General features: G+C 39.2%; 1 protein-coding gene across 1 annotated transcript; it reads left to right on the plus strand.

Moving 5' to 3' along the window:
• The first annotated feature begins 3,071 nt into the window (after positions 1-3,071).
• Positions 3,072-15,508, plus strand: mblac2 (metallo-beta-lactamase domain containing 2). Its single transcript, XM_020510808.2, has 2 exons — positions 3,072-3,632; positions 11,513-15,508. The coding sequence occupies exons 1-2, from the start codon at positions 3,176-3,178 to the stop codon at positions 11,890-11,892; spliced, it is 837 nt and encodes a 278-aa protein (XP_020366397.1). The 5' UTR covers positions 3,072-3,175; the 3' UTR covers positions 11,893-15,508.
• Positions 15,509-18,073: the final 2,565 nt, after the last annotated feature.

An 18,073-nucleotide genomic window follows, 5' to 3' on the forward strand; every position in this document is an offset into this window, starting at 1 on the left:
ATATTTCATGTCAATAATATTCTTTCTGAAGTAAGGAGATCAAAACTGCATAAAATACTCCAGGTGCAGTCTGACTAAGCTTCCTTACAATTGAAGCTTCCCATGTTACTCAGCACCAAACAGCATCTCAAGGCAGAATCCATGGCCTCTAGCCATACACACAATCATCCATGGACGTTGGTATCCGTCATTTGCCAAACCTCTGTGAACATCATGGCACTGCTCCAATTCACTTGCAGGCCACTTAGGAAGCACAGACTTGCATAGTCAGGTGCACCGGCAACAAGTATTGAAAGGTTGCTACAAGGACTGTTTGTAAACATGGACAGGCATCCAACTCATGGATTTGGGCCAGGCTGCATCTCAGGGCTGTTCCTTTGCTCTCTTAGTACTTGTTTCCCAAGAATCTTCATGCATCCTTGCTATACCACATCTGTTAGTGTATTGAAATTTCAACCAGAGCCAAAGGCCATCAGCAGTGCTGTAATGATGTGCACCTTTGCACTGTCACACGGACAGGCTACTTATCATGCTTGACATGAGGGATCTGTCTGGGAAGGATTGTCTTTATGAACAGCACATTGAAACATCAATCTAATACCTACAACATGTACCAGCTGCTTGAGTGGCAAACACACTGCAAGTTTATTCAACCAAATAGCCATAATGAAAAATGACTAGGACTGCTCCTCAATCCAATCAAAAAGGGCAAGCTGCTGTCTGTCAGGGATTCTATGTCAGTGAGAAAGCTGATTGTACTTCAAGGCAAGAAACCCTCCAAAAACCTCAATGGAACTCGCACTTAGCCAAAAACAGTAAGATTTAATTCTGTTTCCATATCAATCAATGCTCATTGGAGGACTTTCAGAGTCCTGAACTAGCTCTAAGATCTATTATTACATCAAGCATCAATCCGGTACGACATGGTGATGTGGAGCTTTACAATAATATGGACCATTAACGTTTCCTCTGGTCTTGCATGCCATCTGGATAAAATGGACTTTCCTACAGGCACTCCACTTTGACTGGAAATTAGGACATTTCAATGGTTGGTGGCAGGACAACAGTAGCATCAACATTTCCGACTGTCAATGTTACCTTGCTGCAATGGCCTGAATCTCATTGAAGTCAAGCGGTACACCCCTGCTGCTTCAGGAAAATATCTTCCTTGCAATCTCAAGCTCTGGGCTACCTTTCATGGAGATTGAATTGTATACCAATAGTAGTGTACCCACAGTGGTGAGAGAGTTTCTTTAACTTGAGAATGTAATCTGAGATAGTATTACTTGGCAGCTGTTTACTTTAATGGAACATAATCCTCAGTGCAATTTCATTTTTAATCCTGCCATAATATGGATCCAGAATCTCATTAATTTCTGCATGTTCAATAGTAGTGGATCTCACATTGGACGCTACGTTAAAAGCACTGCCCCAGCTTCAAGGAAAACATTTATTTTATCCTTACCTCCTATTTCGTTTGCTTCCAGCTAAATATGTAACCTTTGTTTGTAATTATACCTGTCCTCTTTGTTAGGTTTGAATTCCTGACTGTCCCCAAATATGCCTTTCGTGCTATTTGTTTAAGTATGTACTGTACCAATCGACTGTTTACCTGAATATGATGTGTACACAAAGAACAATCTTTCAAATCAATGAAACATCTTCAAAACCAAAATTAAAAGCTCCAATAGCATGTGAAAATGTTCTTCACTTCTTGATTTCTTAATGAAATGTACAAGAAAATTTCATCCCTATCTGTTGCCATCTTTTTATTGTTGTATGACCATACATAAAGCTAACACAAGCTTCATTGCAGGCAATCATTATTGTACTATGTACACCTCCCCAACAGAGGGGGCAGCAAACAGGGCAATATAACAAAGTGAATCAGAGATAGTAGGAACTGCAGATGCTGGAGAATCCGAGACAACAATATAACAATATAACAGCTTACTGTGTACTCCAAACTGATTAAAATCTTTGTGGGGGTAAGAGAGGGGATTGTGACAGTGTATGTGTACTTTAGGGGAGGGGGAGGTAATGGAAATCCTCCAAATATGACTCATCTTATACTAAAATCAATTATGTCAATATGGACTTTAGGGAACCTTGTTGTAATGAATGATGCAACGCATCAGCAATGCTGAATGCAAATGCAAATATCAATAATGTCTATTGCTTCCTGGCCAAGGTCCATGAATGGGAATGTGTCATTTAAGTAATGCTTCTCAGATAAGTAATGGACTGATCAGAACATAAGATAACATTTTTACAAAATGCTTAAGAAACCCAGACTTTCATACTTATGATGCATTGAAAGTAATTATAGTCACATGTGACGATAAGCTGCTCTCATTAGAAAGAGACAGTTGATGAGTTTAAACTGAAGGTCTCCAAACCTAAGGCAAGGAGCATGGTAAAGTCTTCATGATGACCTCAGCTGGTACATGTGTTGAACCCATGCTTTGTTGTTATCCTATGTCAGAAACCAGCTGTACCATCAACTGACCCCCCATGATGTTATATACTGCACAAAGCAAAGAGCTGTGAATGCTGGGAAGCTGGAACAAAAACAGAAATTTCTACAGAAACTCAGCAGATCTGGCAGCAAGAAGAAAGGTCACTGGATTCAAAGCATTAACACTTCTTTCTCTGCACAGATGCTGCCAGACCTACTGAGTTTCTCCAGCAATTTCTGTTTTTGTCCCATAATGCACGAACATTAATAACCATGCACTGAATGTACTGCTTTATTCCTGTTTTGCTTTTGTTGGCAACTGGGGGGTAATGTTAATTTTCGAATATTAAAATAGGGCCACATTGGGGAAAAAAATCTATAAGATTCTGCCCTATTCAATCTCCAGAACCTCTGCATCTCTCTCTTTTAAGGTACTCCTTGAAACCTAATTCTCGCATCAAGCTCTTGATTGGCTCAGTGTCAAATTGGGGACACTGCTGCCCAGGCAGAGCACTTTCACAAGGAGCTGTGCAGACTACACACCATTCCCTGCTAAGCCGAGAGTCCGCCTGGTGTGAGACACGTGCTGCAGTGGGCGAGGGATGGGGAAGAGCCCGCCTCCTCCCTGCGGTGATTGGCTGGTGTAGGAGACCGTGTGTGGATTGGTTGAGGCCACTGTCACTCCGGTGTGGTGGTGGTTGTTGTTGTTCGTTGAGGATGTCGGTGCCAACTGAGTCTCCAGGGACGGGTTCCTACTCGGACTGGTTCTGGTGGGAGGAGGTGTCCAACGGATTATACCTCATCCGTGAGCGCTTCTTCGAGGCAGGGAAGCGGGCTAACATTTGGCTGCTACAGGGCTCTCAACGGGACCTGGTGATAGACACAGGCCTGGGCCTGAGGAATCTGCCCAACTACCTCATGTCCGTCGGCCTCATAGGCACCAAGCCGGTTCTGGCTGTGGTCACTAACATCCACTTCGACCACTCGGGAGGTCTGCACCACTTCGACAGAGTGGCAGTGCACAGAGCGGAGGCGAGCGCCTTGATGCGGGGAGACAACTTCGAAACAGCGACCTGGCTGTATGACTGGGAGGTTAAAAGGCCCCCTCACCGGGGCTGGAGAGCCAAAAATTATAGGGTTCAGTCTGTGGCCCCTGACCGGATACTAGACGATGGTGTGTACTCATTACTGATCCCAGTAACAGGGCAGGCCTTGCATTTATTCGGGAAGTTTAATAACGAAGGAATCAAAGCCAGGTTTCCTTGCCTTGCTGCTGCTCCATGTAGCAGTATTAATAATCCGTCTTTCTCCTGCTCAACCCTAATCTACGCCAGGAAGACTATAGATGTTATCCTCAATTCTGAGTGGGGGGTTTCAGAACACAATTTACCGTAGTCTCCATGGTGTAATTGGTTCTCAAAGAAGTTTGCCTATAATTGTTGCTCTGTCACTCTGTTGGTTGATGCTGAAAGGATTTGATTCAGATGTCTGTGATAAACAGTGATGCTCATTTTATCAATGCTCACACGTGAATGATGACTTAGGAATGTTATTGGTGCTAGTGGAGTACTATCAATGCCATCACTATTTCAACCAAGCTATAAACGACTCAACTTCTCTTTCTAGTACTTACGTTAGCTGATATGTATGGGGCTGCATTCTCAGATACAGTCTGTCACTGCTTTGAGTGCTCCAGTGCCAGTGCCTCAATTGGTTGGGTCAGTTCTTCCTTGGTTCTATTTCTATTTGTTCTGTCACAGCCAAAGTAGCTTGTGATAATTTGTCTTCCCAATTACCGTTACTGTGGAAGCCTCAGTAGGCTCCCTCCTATTTCTCATCCGCACTTGTTTTATTCATAGGGTCAGCACATTATTGGTAAGGCTAGCATTTATTGCCCATCCTTATTTGCTCTGGAGAAGGTGATGATATGTTGCTGTCTTGTAATGCTGCAATTTGTATGTTGCATGTATTGCAGTAGTGCTACTTGGAAATGAGTTCCATCAATTTGACAAATGAGGAAAGGAGTATCGATAAAGTATCCAATTCAGGATGGTGTGTGATTTTGAAAGAAACTCTCAGGTGGAGGAGCTTCTTTAGTGTTGTTCGAGCCGCACTGTTCTAGACAAATGAGAAATACTGGATTACACTCTTGATTGGGGTTCATGCCCACAGTTCCCTGAAAGTGGCCACCCAGGTGGATAGAGTTGTTAAGAAGGCGTATGGTGTGTTAGCTTTCATTAATAGAGGGATTGAATTCAAGAGCTGTGAAATTACGCTCCAGCTATACAAAAGCCTGGTTCGGCCACATCTGGAGTATTGTGTCCAGTGCTGGTCACCTCATTACAGGAAAGATGTGGAAAAGGTGCAGAGGAGATGTACCAGGATGTTGCCTGGAATGGAGGGAAGGCCTTACGAGGAAAGGTTGAGAGAGCTCGGGCTTTTCTCTTTGGAACGATGAAGGATGAGAGCTGACTTGATAGAGGTGTACAAAATGATCAGATGTATAGATACAGTGGACAGCCAGAGACTATTTCCTCAGGTGGAGGTAGCTATTACGAGGGGGCATAGTTTTAGAGTGAGTGGAGGTAGATATAGGGGAGACGTCAGAGGTAGGTTCTTTACTCAGAGAGTGGCAGGGGTGTGGAATGCATTGCTGGAGAGGGTAGTGGAGTCTGCCTCATTAGGGGCATTTAAGCGGTTATTAGACAGGCATATGGATGATAGTATAAGGAGGGATGGAGATTAGATAGACCTTAGGTTTAGGGTAAAAGTTCGGCACAACATTGTGGGCCGAAGGGCCTGTACTGTGCTGTACTGTTCTATGTTCTATGATTCATTTAATTTAGGTGGGGAAGGCAGGAGGTGAGACGTGCAGCAGATTCCCTAGCCTGTAACTTGCTTTTATAACTAGAATATTTATATGGCTGGCCCAGTTAAGTTTAAGCCCCGAGGATGTTGACAGTGGGAATTTTTAAAAAGTTATTTAATGGTTTAGTGAGTCGCTGCCAAGATGAGCATTTGTTTCTCATCTCTAATTGCGCGTGGTCTAAATGGCTTTTTAGGCCAGGACAGTTAAGAGTCAACGAAAAAGCTGGGTAAGACAAGCAGATTTCCTTCCTTAATGTACATTTGTGAACCAAATGGATTTTTATGGCAATTTATGGTAGTTGTCATAGTCACCATTGCTGAGACTAGTTTCATACTCCAGATTTATTAGGTGAATTTATATTCCGCCATCTGTCTTGATGGAATTTAAATTAGTGTTCAGAACAATAGCATGGGCCTCAGGATCATTATTGCAATGATATTCCTATTACATCACCATCTCCCAAAATAATAATGCCACTGTACATCAAATTCTCTAGATGTAGACAAGGTGCCGCTCAGGAAATTGCTAAATAAGTTAAGAGCCCGTGGTGTTAGGGACAAGGTACTGGCATGAATAGAGGATTAGCTGACTGGCAGAAGGCAGAGAGTAGGGATAAAGGGGTCTTTTTCAGGGTGGCAACTGGTGACCGGTGGTGTTTGCAGGGTTTAGTATTTGGACCACGATTCATGTTGTACATTAACGATCTGGATGAACAAACTGAGGACAGTGTTACTAAGTTTGCAGATGGCACATGATAAATGGAGGGACAGGTAGTGCGGAATAATCAGGGAGGATGCAGACGACTTGGACAGGCTAGGAGAATGGGCACAGAAGTGGCAGATGGATTACAATATAGGAAGGTGTGTGATTATGCACGTTCGTCGGAAGGATAAAGACATAGAGTATTTTTCCAAATGGGGAAATGCTTTGGAAGTCTGAAGCACAAAGGTTAACGTGCAGGTTCAACTGTCGGTTGCAATGCCAGCATTCGTTTCAAGTGGGCTAGAATACAAGAGCAGAGACGTATTGCTGAGGCTGTATAAGATTCTTGGCAGACGGCATTTGGAATACTGTGAATGGTTTTGGGCCCTGTAACTAAGGAAGAATATGCTGGCGTTGAAGGGGTTCCAAAGGAGGTTCACAAAAATGACCTCAGGGATGAAGGGCTTGTTACGTGAGGAGTGGTTGAGAACTCTAGATCAATACTTGATGGAGTTTTGAAGAATGAGGGAAGATCTCATTGAAACTTATAGAATATTGAGAGGCCTGGATGGAGTGGACGTGGAGAAGATGTTTTCACCTATAGGAGAGACTAGGACCTGATGGCACAGCCTCAGAGTGAAGGGACAATCCTTTAGAACTAAGAAGAGTAGGAATTTCTTAAGCCAGTGGATGGCTAATCTGTGGCACTCATTGCTGCAGAGGGTTATGGACGCCAAGTCATGGAGTGTATTTAAGACCAAGATAAACATGTTCTTTACTAGTAAGGAAATCAAGGGTTCTGGGGAGAAAGCAGGAGAATGGGTTTGAGAAACATATCAACTCTGATTGAATGACAGAGCATGCTCGATGGGCAGAATGACCTAATTCTGCCCCTATCTTATGGAGATGGCAATTGCCTGATAACTCTGCTTTCTCTTCACAGATGCAGCCAGATCTTCTGAGTTTTGCCAGCGATTTCTGTTTTTGTATCTGGGTTGAGAAACACATCATTCTCCTGCCTTCTCTCCATAATCCTTGATCCCCTCACTAATCAAAAACCTATTTACCTTTATTCTGAGGTTATGCCCCCAATCCTAGACTCTTCCATGAGGGGAAACATCCTCTCAACATCGACCAAGTCGAGCCGCATAAGAATCCTATATTTTCATTGAGTTCACCCCTCATTCTCCTTAAACGCCAGTGAGTAGAGTCCCATCCTGTTTGGCCTTTGCTCATAAGACAATCCCTTCAACCAGGGATCATCCTAGTGAGCCTTGTCTGAACTGCCTCCAAAGAAATGAACTCTTCCATTAAATGAGGGGACCAAAATTGCTCACAGACCTCCAGATTTCATCTCACCAGCACCGTGTAACTAATAGCCTTCCTGATTACCTGTGTGCTAGCTTTCTGTGTTTCATGCACAAGTACCCCAAGTCCCTTTGTGTTGCAGCTTTATGCAGTCTTTCGACATTTAAATAATATTCTGCTCTTTTGTTCTCCCCTTCAAAATGAACAACTTTGCATTTTCCCACATTATACTCCATTTACCAACTTCTTGTCCATTTACTTAAGCTATCAATATCTCTAGTGGAGAATTCACCTCCATCCCCAATTCTCACTGATTTCAAAATTGCTAAGACTGTTTAATGTCACACTCAGTCACCTTTCAGCAGTGGATGTGTTAGACTGCAAAGCTTAGATCTGATTTGCTGATTGTGAATGTTGCTTAGCAATTTCTGTTGTGTACTGTTGCAGTTCACATATATGTGTACTTGTTGTTTGGTGCCACTCCTTGCATGTTGTTCTGGCTTAATGTTAAAGGTTGTGAGAAAAATACCAGGAAATGTGGTTATAGATTTTGATTGAACACAACTGTTCTGCAGATAATGACCCTCACAGATGCCAAGTTTTGAATTATTAGTTCTTTTCAGAGTCTACCCATTTAAAATTTGGTAGTGCACAGAACATGTTGTGTCCTTCGTTTGCAGACTTGATTTAATTTCCAAGGGTACTGTTAGGTGGCCATTACAACCAGTACTGCATTGGATAGACACATCTGCAAAAGATAGATTGGTGCAGACAAGAGCAAGTCAATATTTCCCTCTTGTTCATTCTCTCATGATATATCCTTCTAGACTGAGCCACGTTGGCCAGTACTGTTGTTAGTGAGCTACTTTTGATGATGGACGTTGAAGCCTTCCACCCAGATTACATTACATTTTGTTCCTCGTTACTTTGGTAGTGCTCAACATTGAGGAATGTAGTTTTATCACTGAGGAAGAAATGTACACAAGAAGATGATAATTTGTAGGTAATCCTTTGCCAGTGTTTGACTTGATTCAGTAAAATTCATGCGTGATTGTTGAGAATACGCGGGGCCACTCCTCCTTGACAGTATTTCACTGTTCCACCCTTTTCTGGTGGTCTTTCCTGCCGTAATGGACAGGACATACCCACGGATGAAGGAAAAGGTATTTGAGATATTGGCTGTAAAGTTTGATTGGTCGGCACGACTATGCCAGGAAGCTGCTTGGATGGCCTATGCTGACAGTTCTATGTTGGTACAGTTCTCCAGGCTTAGTGAGGAGGACTTCATTTTATCAAGCAAGCAATGTTATTAATACTGAGCCTTGGGAAAATGTGATGGGCTACCACACTGCAGGCTGAGAAGTGACCATTTGCTACAACTCACTGCTTTCTGTCCTTACAACAATTTTTTTTTTAATCCAAGCTGACAGTGATCTTAATTCTATGGGCTTTAATTACGTTAACATGTCTCTTTGTGTTGTTTTGTCAAACATTTTCGAAAACTATGTCTGGATGTACACTTTCCCATCAATCTTCTCCATCAGATATCAAACAAACAAACAAGGTTAATCAGGAACGATCTTCTTTTGCAAATCCATGTAGGTTCTCCTTACTTAACCTAAACCCACATACCAGTTGATCCTATTTTTCCTGATTGTTTCTAAAACCCTCCCCACCATTATAATGACCAGATGGTAGATAATATAAATGCGCTATGTGCCATTCTTGAGAAAACATAGTACGACTGTCACTGTCCAATCCTCTGGCACATCTGCTGGTACCAAGTGAAGATTGGAAATTTAAGGCAATCTCATCTGTCATCACTGTTTATAGTAGTCTGGTGTGCAAGCTATCCAGATGAGGCAATGTATCCATTCTAAGCAGAGCAAGTCTTTCTAGTGCGTGCTCCCTATCAATTTCACCCCACCCATTTCGCTCAGTCACTTTCCGCCATCTTTATTTGTAAACACATTTTCTCAGCTTTTTCTGAGTAAACGCTGATACAAAGTATTCATTAAATGCTGTATCCATGCCCTGGACTCTAAACATAATATCATCTTTTTTGTCCCTAATTGAGCGCACCGTTGATCATTGTTCAGTTTTACCTTGTCTCTCATGTCATTAAAATTAGCATTTCTTTCAGTTTATAAATTCTAATTCTGTACCGTGCTTTCCTCTTTTGCTAATCTAAATATCTGATCCAATGTCATTCTTACCTACGTGTTCTCACATGAAAACCTGGTCTACTCATTCCCCAGCAACACATCTAACCAGTCTCCTTCCTAGTTGGACCAATAAAATATTGGTCAAGGATGCTGTCTTAAATACATTCAGAAACTCCTCCCTTTCCTTATCCTTCTACTCCGATGTTTATCCCAATTGATATTTTGTTATAGTCCCCCAAAAGCATCACAATTTAGTCCTTGTGCATATCTGTAATTTCCAAACAGATTTGCATTTGTATCTAAGTATCTCAATATTTGGAGATCTATAGACTATCCCCAGTAGCATAATCATAGCCTTTTTAGCTTCTTTACTCAAACCAGGTAGATTCTGTCGTTGTCTCCTCAAGGATATCATCTCATTCCAATAAGATATATAGTTTGTGCTTTAGACATATCCAAATCCATGTATTTGCATGCCCTAAGATAAGGTTTCTTTGGAAGGGACATAAATGGTAAAGAAAGATTTGCTGTTTGTGCCGAGTCATTTCAGCCTGTTTTGGTAGGAAGAATCAAGAGGTAATGTGACATAAATGGTGTAATTTTAAAGTGGGTATAAGAACAGTGAGGTCTATGGGTTGATGTACATGTATATTTGTAACAGGATAAATTGAGAAGCTGTCTATAAACATTGGAGTAGGAGTAGGCCTTTCAGCCTTCAAGCCTGTTCTGCCATTCTAGATCTGGGTTGATTATTTACCTCAATGCCATTTTGCTGCAGTATCGCTCTACTTCTTGATGTCATTAATATCTAGTAACTCATCAATCTTGAACATATCAATGACTAAGTTTCTGTAGCTCTCCTTTTTATGTTCTTGCTAGTTTGCATTTGTATTCTGTTCTCCTTCATCAGTTTCCTGTTCTTCTTTTCCTGAATTTTAAAATACTTGTTTTTAGTTTTGTTTTCTTCCATTTGAATTCCCTCTCTGATTCATACCTGACAAGATGTTGCAAAAGCAAACATGAGCCTTGACTTTATAAACAGGGCCATAGAGCAAAAAGCAAAGCAACAATGGTAAACCTTTATAAATGTCAGCTTGGTCCCACATTTCAAGAACAATAGAATAGTACAGCACAAGAACGGGACCTTTTGGCCCATGATGTTGTGCTGAACATGTCACAAGTGCCATGACCTGAAAGAGGGTGCAGAGGAGACTTAATAGGATGGTTCTGGGTTCATGGAAGTTTGGTTACAAGGAAAGACTACACAAATTGTGCCAGCCTCCTTGGAGAGATGATGATTTAGGAGATATTTGATGAGATACTAAAAAAAATCATGAATGGTTTCATGGAATAACTGATGCTATTGGCAGAAGGACTGACAGCCAGAGGACAACAAATTAATATATTTGGAAAAATAATTAGAATTGAGATGAGAATTTATTTTATGAAATGAGTTGTTTTCATTTCAAGTGAGCAATCTAAAAGGATAGTAGAAACAAATTCAAGTAGAAATATCAAAAAGGATTGGATGGATATTTTAAGATGAAAGTAAGTACTTTCCTATAGGGAAAGATCAGGGAAGTGGAATGAATTGAATAGCTGTTCCACGAGCTATGTAGATACAATGTGTCAAAGCTCTTGCGCTATGATTCTATGATTAAAAGTAGTGCAACAGTTTAATTTAGGTGATTGGCAAGCTGCTGTCTATTTTAGGATTGTAACCACCTAATGCATAGATGTAAAATTGGCTGACTGTTCATTACAGTGCATTTTACAGTAATGCGTTGAGTCAAAATTTATAAGGAGTGAACCAAACTCATTCTGTTTTCAACTGTAATAACATTTGTTACACCAAATTGTGTAAATTCAGCAAAATACAAGCACCTTTATTATTGGAGATTTCAACTACCCTTGCTATGTTAACATTAGTTCAAATATTTACATTGAATATTAAATGTAATTAGCACGGATTCCAAGAGAGATTTGAGACTTTTATGCTTTTCATGTTAGGTGACATTATTAATCTTGGAAACCGTCAGCTCACTGTTCTACACATGCCTGGTCACTCCAGAGGTAGCATCTGCCTTCATGACCAGGAGAACCGCATTCTTTTTAGTGGAGATGTAGTATACAATGGAACTCTGATTGACTGGCTCCCTTCCAGCGATATTAGTGACTACATTCAAAGTTGCAAACGTCTAATGACTCTAGTGGACAACAATCTTGTGGTAAAAGTGCTGCCAGGCCATTTTGACCCCTTTGATGCTGAAAGACTTTACAATTTGGCCTCAAGTTACGTTGCTAATGCTGGTGTGTGCCATAAAATTACGTCATGTGGTGCAAGATACATTGCAAGTCTAACCCTTTGGTGGAAGAATTATGGTAAATGAGTGGATCAATAAGACAGGTAGTACAAATATTAGCTGCGTTTAAGTTTACAGGTTTCTTTTAAATAAGATTGCAAGAGGAAGGAATGTATCTGTAAATCAAATGATGTACTGTTCTTGGGTAGTTTTCAATTAAAACTTGCCATTGGAGGACGCTGTTTCTGTAACCACCTAAGCATAAGTAGGAGTAATTTGATGAAGCAAAAATTCTACACAACAATAACTTAGTAAAGTAAATTATGGTTATATTCTTTGTGAAAGTATAAAAACAAACGTTTATTTAACAAAACATTCTTTGTAAATTGCATACAGTAGGTCAATTTTACATTTTATGAATGACAGCCCTGAAAATTAGTCTAAGAAAACTCTTGAATTTTTTTGTTTTCACTTCTCCTTTGAATTTTTTAAAAATTTTGGGCTGTTTATTTTTTGAATAGTAGATTGAATACATTTAATTCCCTAATGGGAGCTCAACTGAAATGAGTCTCGCCTGTTTTTCTCCTGGTAAATGGAAATAATTATAAAAATGCCTGCTTAAATTTTACTCACTATTTGTACACCCACCCCAGTCATATCAAATAAACTGCTCTCAAGAGGGGAAGGAAAAACGTCCTTGGTTTTATACCAATGTTAAGAAAGAGGTGAAGATGATCGCTAGCCAACATATGATAATGGAATAGAACAGTTGTGGTTCTAGTCAAATAGTTCTTCCGTGTTGATTTCTCAACTGGTTAAGCAGCATACCAAGAATAACCTTGTATGATAAACAGCAACCATGAATGGCATGATACAGCGAACTTTACACACAGGTAGGCCCCTTCTAACAACAGTATTTAGGTAAATTATTTTATGTAGGGAAATAATAATGCAAGAAAAATTAGGGTTGAATTAGCTCTGCTCTGCCATTGAAGCTTACTTGCCCAGTCTATTAATTCATTATTTGCTGAGTAAATAATTTTGCCTCAATCAGTTCTAAACTTCTTCATTTTTTATGTTCTTTGTTACTGATTTCTCATCTTTAAAAAATTTACGTTTATGTGATAAGGTTACTCCTCTTAACCTTGTACTAGACAAGTGAAACTTCTATCCTTTTACCAATATGCATGCAGTAGAGTATCCTTTTGATCATAGTTTCACAACAGGGTTGACGGACTTTGTGGATTTGCAGTAGGGTAAGCTGTGTTCATGAATGTTTCAAACTGGCCTTTGCTACAACCCCTAATTGTAGCATTTATCCTATAATGTTGGAAAAGAAGGAGGGTTGTTTTCACGAGATAAGGTTTGCTAATAGAACAATTATAGTCAGTACCATATTTTGTGCCGAATAACAAGGTCCGGTAGTCACTGTCAAAATAAAATGTAATAGCATCTTTTATAATGCAAGTGCATCTCTGCATAGTAGATTCAAGGCTGCAATTTATAATTTTTAATACAACACTATTTCTGCAGATTGTCTGGGAAGAGCTCTGTGGTGTTAATTTATATATGCATGGAGCTCTGCTTTTGGTAAATAAATTTCACGTAAATTAGGTATGGGCAGAATGTTTACATTCAAGCACTTAAATAAGCTCTACTTCAATTTATAGTATGAAGTGTCAAAGAGATAATGGATCGTCCATGCATGAGCTAAGGTTTAATTGAGGAAAAACTGGAGTCATACTCCATGTAGTGTCTAATAAAATGTTATGATATTGCACACTGTTTAGTTCAGCCTACCTATGATTCCTGTTTTCTGGTTCGAGAGAAGCAAAGTTCCACTTCAATTTTGATTACTATTCTGCAAATATCTTGCATATGTGCTAACCTCTATTGTTCTGGATAAAGCATTTCATTTATTTTTCTCCATTGTTAGGATGTTTAAAGTGAAACACTTTACAGTTGTATTTTTAAGTCTTACATTGCCAATTTTATTCATTACACATTTATGCACCTCTTTACTGGTTGTACATTCTTAGTGTTAAATTTAATTTGGTAAACATTTTGCTCTTTGAATTACCAGTCTATATTTTGCTGTGTAGTTTTTTCCACTCATTTTGGTTTTCTTTAGTGAGTCAAGTTTGACATGATGACAAATAAAAGGGATCAAAAGGAATCTTGGGGATCTTTGGAATATCTTAATTTTGAGGCAGTGGAAAAAAAAGTGCAATTAATTAATTGATTTTGACATTAGATTAAAAAAAAATTCATGCAAATGAAATATTTATATTTTCCCTCTTGATTTCAATTTTTATATTTCCAACAAGTGATGCAATTGGATCAAATATATTGTCAGTATTTTTTTTCTGAAAGTTGTATGTTTCTTGTTGTATTTTAAAATTTGCGTCTAGCTTTTTAGAATTTAATTGTTACCCAAACTGGAATAAATGGAGCATAATTTGAAAATGACAGGATTCAATTCCAAATCATGGGGTTATTATACTTCACCTCCCCATTTGCTCATGAGTTATCCATGCAAAATGTACGTCATATGTACATAACATTAGGAATTAAAAGCTGCAGCCAAAAGATCAACAGAAGAGTACTCTGGACATGAGTGCTGCATCAGTATTCCTTCTAGGGATAAAAAGAGAACAGGTTTCTCAAGTTTAAAAACAATGTTTTTCCTCTTGGATAAACTGATTATAATAAATAATCATTTTTAGCACAATAGTTCAGCCTTTTTAATTTCACTCAAAGGATGTGGGCATTGCTTGCTAGGCCAAAATTTATTGATCCAACATTTATAGTAGTTCTTATAATACTGATATCAGTTTCTAAATTTGTTTAATCTTTTCCTGCTCATTCTAAAAATGTTGCAGTTTCTGTTATCATTTGTATTCAATGTGGATCTAACAAAATAAATATTTTCCCATGTAGTAAATGTGACTATCCATTGCACACACCTTGCCACTTCCGCCCAGCCAATCCAAAAAGTACTGTTAGCGTTTAGGTAGGTAATGCTTGGCAACCAGATGTTGAAAAAGCATAAGTTATGCTTAGAATATATTTATGAAAAGGATGGTGGGGGCCAGGTGGAGGTACTTCTGCTTTGGTATAGTGGATGTAGAGACTGCTGCTATATTTTGAGCCGTGTGAACCAGGAGAGTGCTGAGGTAAAAATGTAAGCTTTCAAGGTACAATAAATACACCCATTCTGTCTCTTTCCTGCTATTTTGGAAATTACAATTGAGGATTTGTTTCTTCAAGATCTTTGTCCTTATGGTATTGCGGAGATACAGGATCCTTGCTATATCAACCAATTGATATTTTGTTATGATAACTCCTTTGAAGTAATAAAAGCAAAATGTTATGACTGTCAGAAATCTGAAATAAAAGCAACGTGCTGGAAATATTTAGCAGATTTGGCATCATTTTTGGAGGAAAAAAATAGCTACATTTTATGGCAAGGGTCTTCCTCAAAGAGTCATTTTCAGCTTGAAATGGTAGGTGTTTTTCTCTCCACTGGTGCTGCCAGACCTGAGTATCTCCAACATTTTCTGTTTGTACCCTGAAGTAATATTTTCTTGCTTTTGTTTGAATCTACTCTTGATCAGCTTGTACAGATTCCTGGAAAAACTTATCGGATCTGTCAGCATCTGTGGAGAGAAAGCAGGGTTTTGGGTCCAGTGACCTTCTTATTGCCAGATGTTGCCAGACCTGCTGACAATCTCCAGCAATTTCTGTTTTTGTTTCAGATGTTCCAGCACCCACAGTTCTTTGCTTTTTATTTTGTACTGATGTCTCCTCCTTTTGCTGTTCTGTATCAAATTAAACATTCCTATATTGGAATGTTTTTCACCATTTCCCAGCAAAATTTATCGGAAGTTGAGGTTTCAAAAGCAAAGTGCATTTGTACAATTTTACAAGAAATTGCTGGCATAAAGGTTAGTTAAAATGCAGATAGTCTAGGTTTCAAAATTTCCCCCAAGACAGAAAACAAACTGTTTCAGTGTGCTCCTATGATGCTGCTAGGCCTGCTGTGTTCATCCAGCCCTGCACCCTGTTTATCAGTGTGAGTCAGTAATAACTAAATACTTCACACTTAGAACATCCTTGGTGTTTTGCAGTAGTTACCTCCTCTCTGGATTGGACCACAAAGACAAAAATGGGAACAAAACACAGATTTTTAAATAAAAAGTTGGTGGGGCAAGTTTTTGACAGGTTTGAAAGGTCAAGATTGTAGGAAAATAGTAATAATCTAAGTTAAATTGTATCGATGAGACATGGTTAGTTCAGTAATAACTGTTGCCCTGAACATTAGCTTGTTGTGAAATAAAGCAGTTTACAATTTGTTTCTGACGTCATGTTAGTAAGTTTCCTTGGTAGTTGTAAAATTGGAGTGAATGTAGTAGTGCTGATTTTGAGAGAATATTTAAGATCATAAACTCTTTAAACCCTGACTGATCCAATACATCTCTAAGCCTTGTTAATTTGAATCCCCCCAAATACCTCCTCATTCAAACTGCAGTGACAAATCCAATTCTTAGTCTGTTCTCATGTTTTATTACCTAGTTTTCTCATCCCAGCAAGTTTTCTTTAGGCTCTCCTCAATTTAGTCCCTATCCTTCTAACGAGAGCTCCAAAAAGATACACAGCTCTCTACAGTATAAGGATGACATCTCTCGATTTACTTTTTTTTAATACAACATCCCAAATGCTTTCTTCACAGCACTCCGACATTGCCGTATGTCTTGAAGATTTATCTGCTATGACTTGAAGATCCCTTTCCTGATTTTTCTGTCAGTGTCTTTTAACTCCTTAATGCATGTCTCACTGCACAAATTTGAATTTACATACCTTAAGTGGCAGCTGCCAGTTGTTCGCCTACTTCGACTACCACCACATGCCCCCAAAGTTTTCCAATTAACTGTTATTTGGCTACTGCTGATACTGAGCTGGTTTCAGTTAAGATGCCAATGCCATCAGGTGATAATGAAAAAAATATAAGACCATAAGACATTGTACTGAAGTCAGCCATTCGGCTTGTTGTGTCTGCTTTGCTGATCTGATGTTCCCCAACTCCACTCTCCTGGTTTATCCCCATAATGCTTGAGTAAAAAAAGTCTGTCTCATGATCACATGATTTCTTTTCTTTATTGTAGTCCAGAGACTTCTTGTAAGCTGCATGTGTGTTAAGTGGATGAGTTGAGAGTGGAAATCTTGTGGATAACCAATTATACCTGACTTTAACCTACTGCTAAGTGTAACTGTTGTATTTCAATTTTTAAAGATTTTTTTTGTTTTTTTTCCAACTTCTTTAGATTGCATTCTAGATGACTGTATTTCACAATTTAAAAAAAAAAATTACTGGTTACTAGCCCCTGACGTCATTCTGTTATCAGCTGAAATGTGTAAAAGAGCAACCTGTTATTTCTTTCCTTTTCATTTTCAAGCCCATATCACCCATTGGTTTTCCTCCTTCTGGAGAAAGCCACATTACTGCAGACCTTCCATCAAAGTTCAGTAGGGAAGAAGAGAACATGGGAGATGGATTTAAGGTGATTGGCAAAAGAACCAGAAACAATAGCAGGATGAACTTGATGACTAGGTAGGATTTGGAATGTATATGGCTGATGAGAGTGTTGAGTGCAGATAAAATGATTCAATGAATGGTCAGAAGTTTTTATTTTGAGGAGAATTACAATGATGGCAGTACTAAAGGACAGAAGATGGTATCTGGCGAGATAACTGTTAACATTAAATAATGTGGAAATCGGGTAGGGAGATTTGGTGCTCAGCAGTTTAGTAAGAAAAAAGATCTAAGGGAAGAAACTGGGTGTCAAGATGAACCTGAAAAAAATGATATGAGGGCAAATAGAGAAATATACCAGTTTTTGGTCAGTTCAGGGACACCCTTAAAGAGGTTTAACTTAGTGAGTCAATAAGGGATGGAGGTTGTAGGGACACCTAGTCAGATGGTTTCAAAATCAGTCACAAACAAATCATGAGCTTTTTGCACTTATTGTTGAAGGTACGGCTGTTTGCAATAGAGAAAACACACCAGAGGTTGGATGATCATCGAATAGGAAAGAATTTTAACAGAAATAAAGAAGTATGGTGCTTTGCATAATCATCTGGCATCTCTAAGTACTTTAGAGCCATTAAGCACTTTTGAAATAGAGTCATTTATAATGCAGATTATGGCTGTCCGTTACATACACAACTCTCACAAATACATTTGAAACTGACTAGATAGTCTGTTTTG

Source organism: Rhincodon typus, chromosome 3 (assembly GCF_021869965.1).
Source record: "Rhincodon typus isolate 14 chromosome 3, sRhiTyp1.1, whole genome shotgun sequence".
Taxonomy (NCBI): Eukaryota; Metazoa; Chordata; class Chondrichthyes; order Orectolobiformes; family Rhincodontidae; genus Rhincodon; species Rhincodon typus.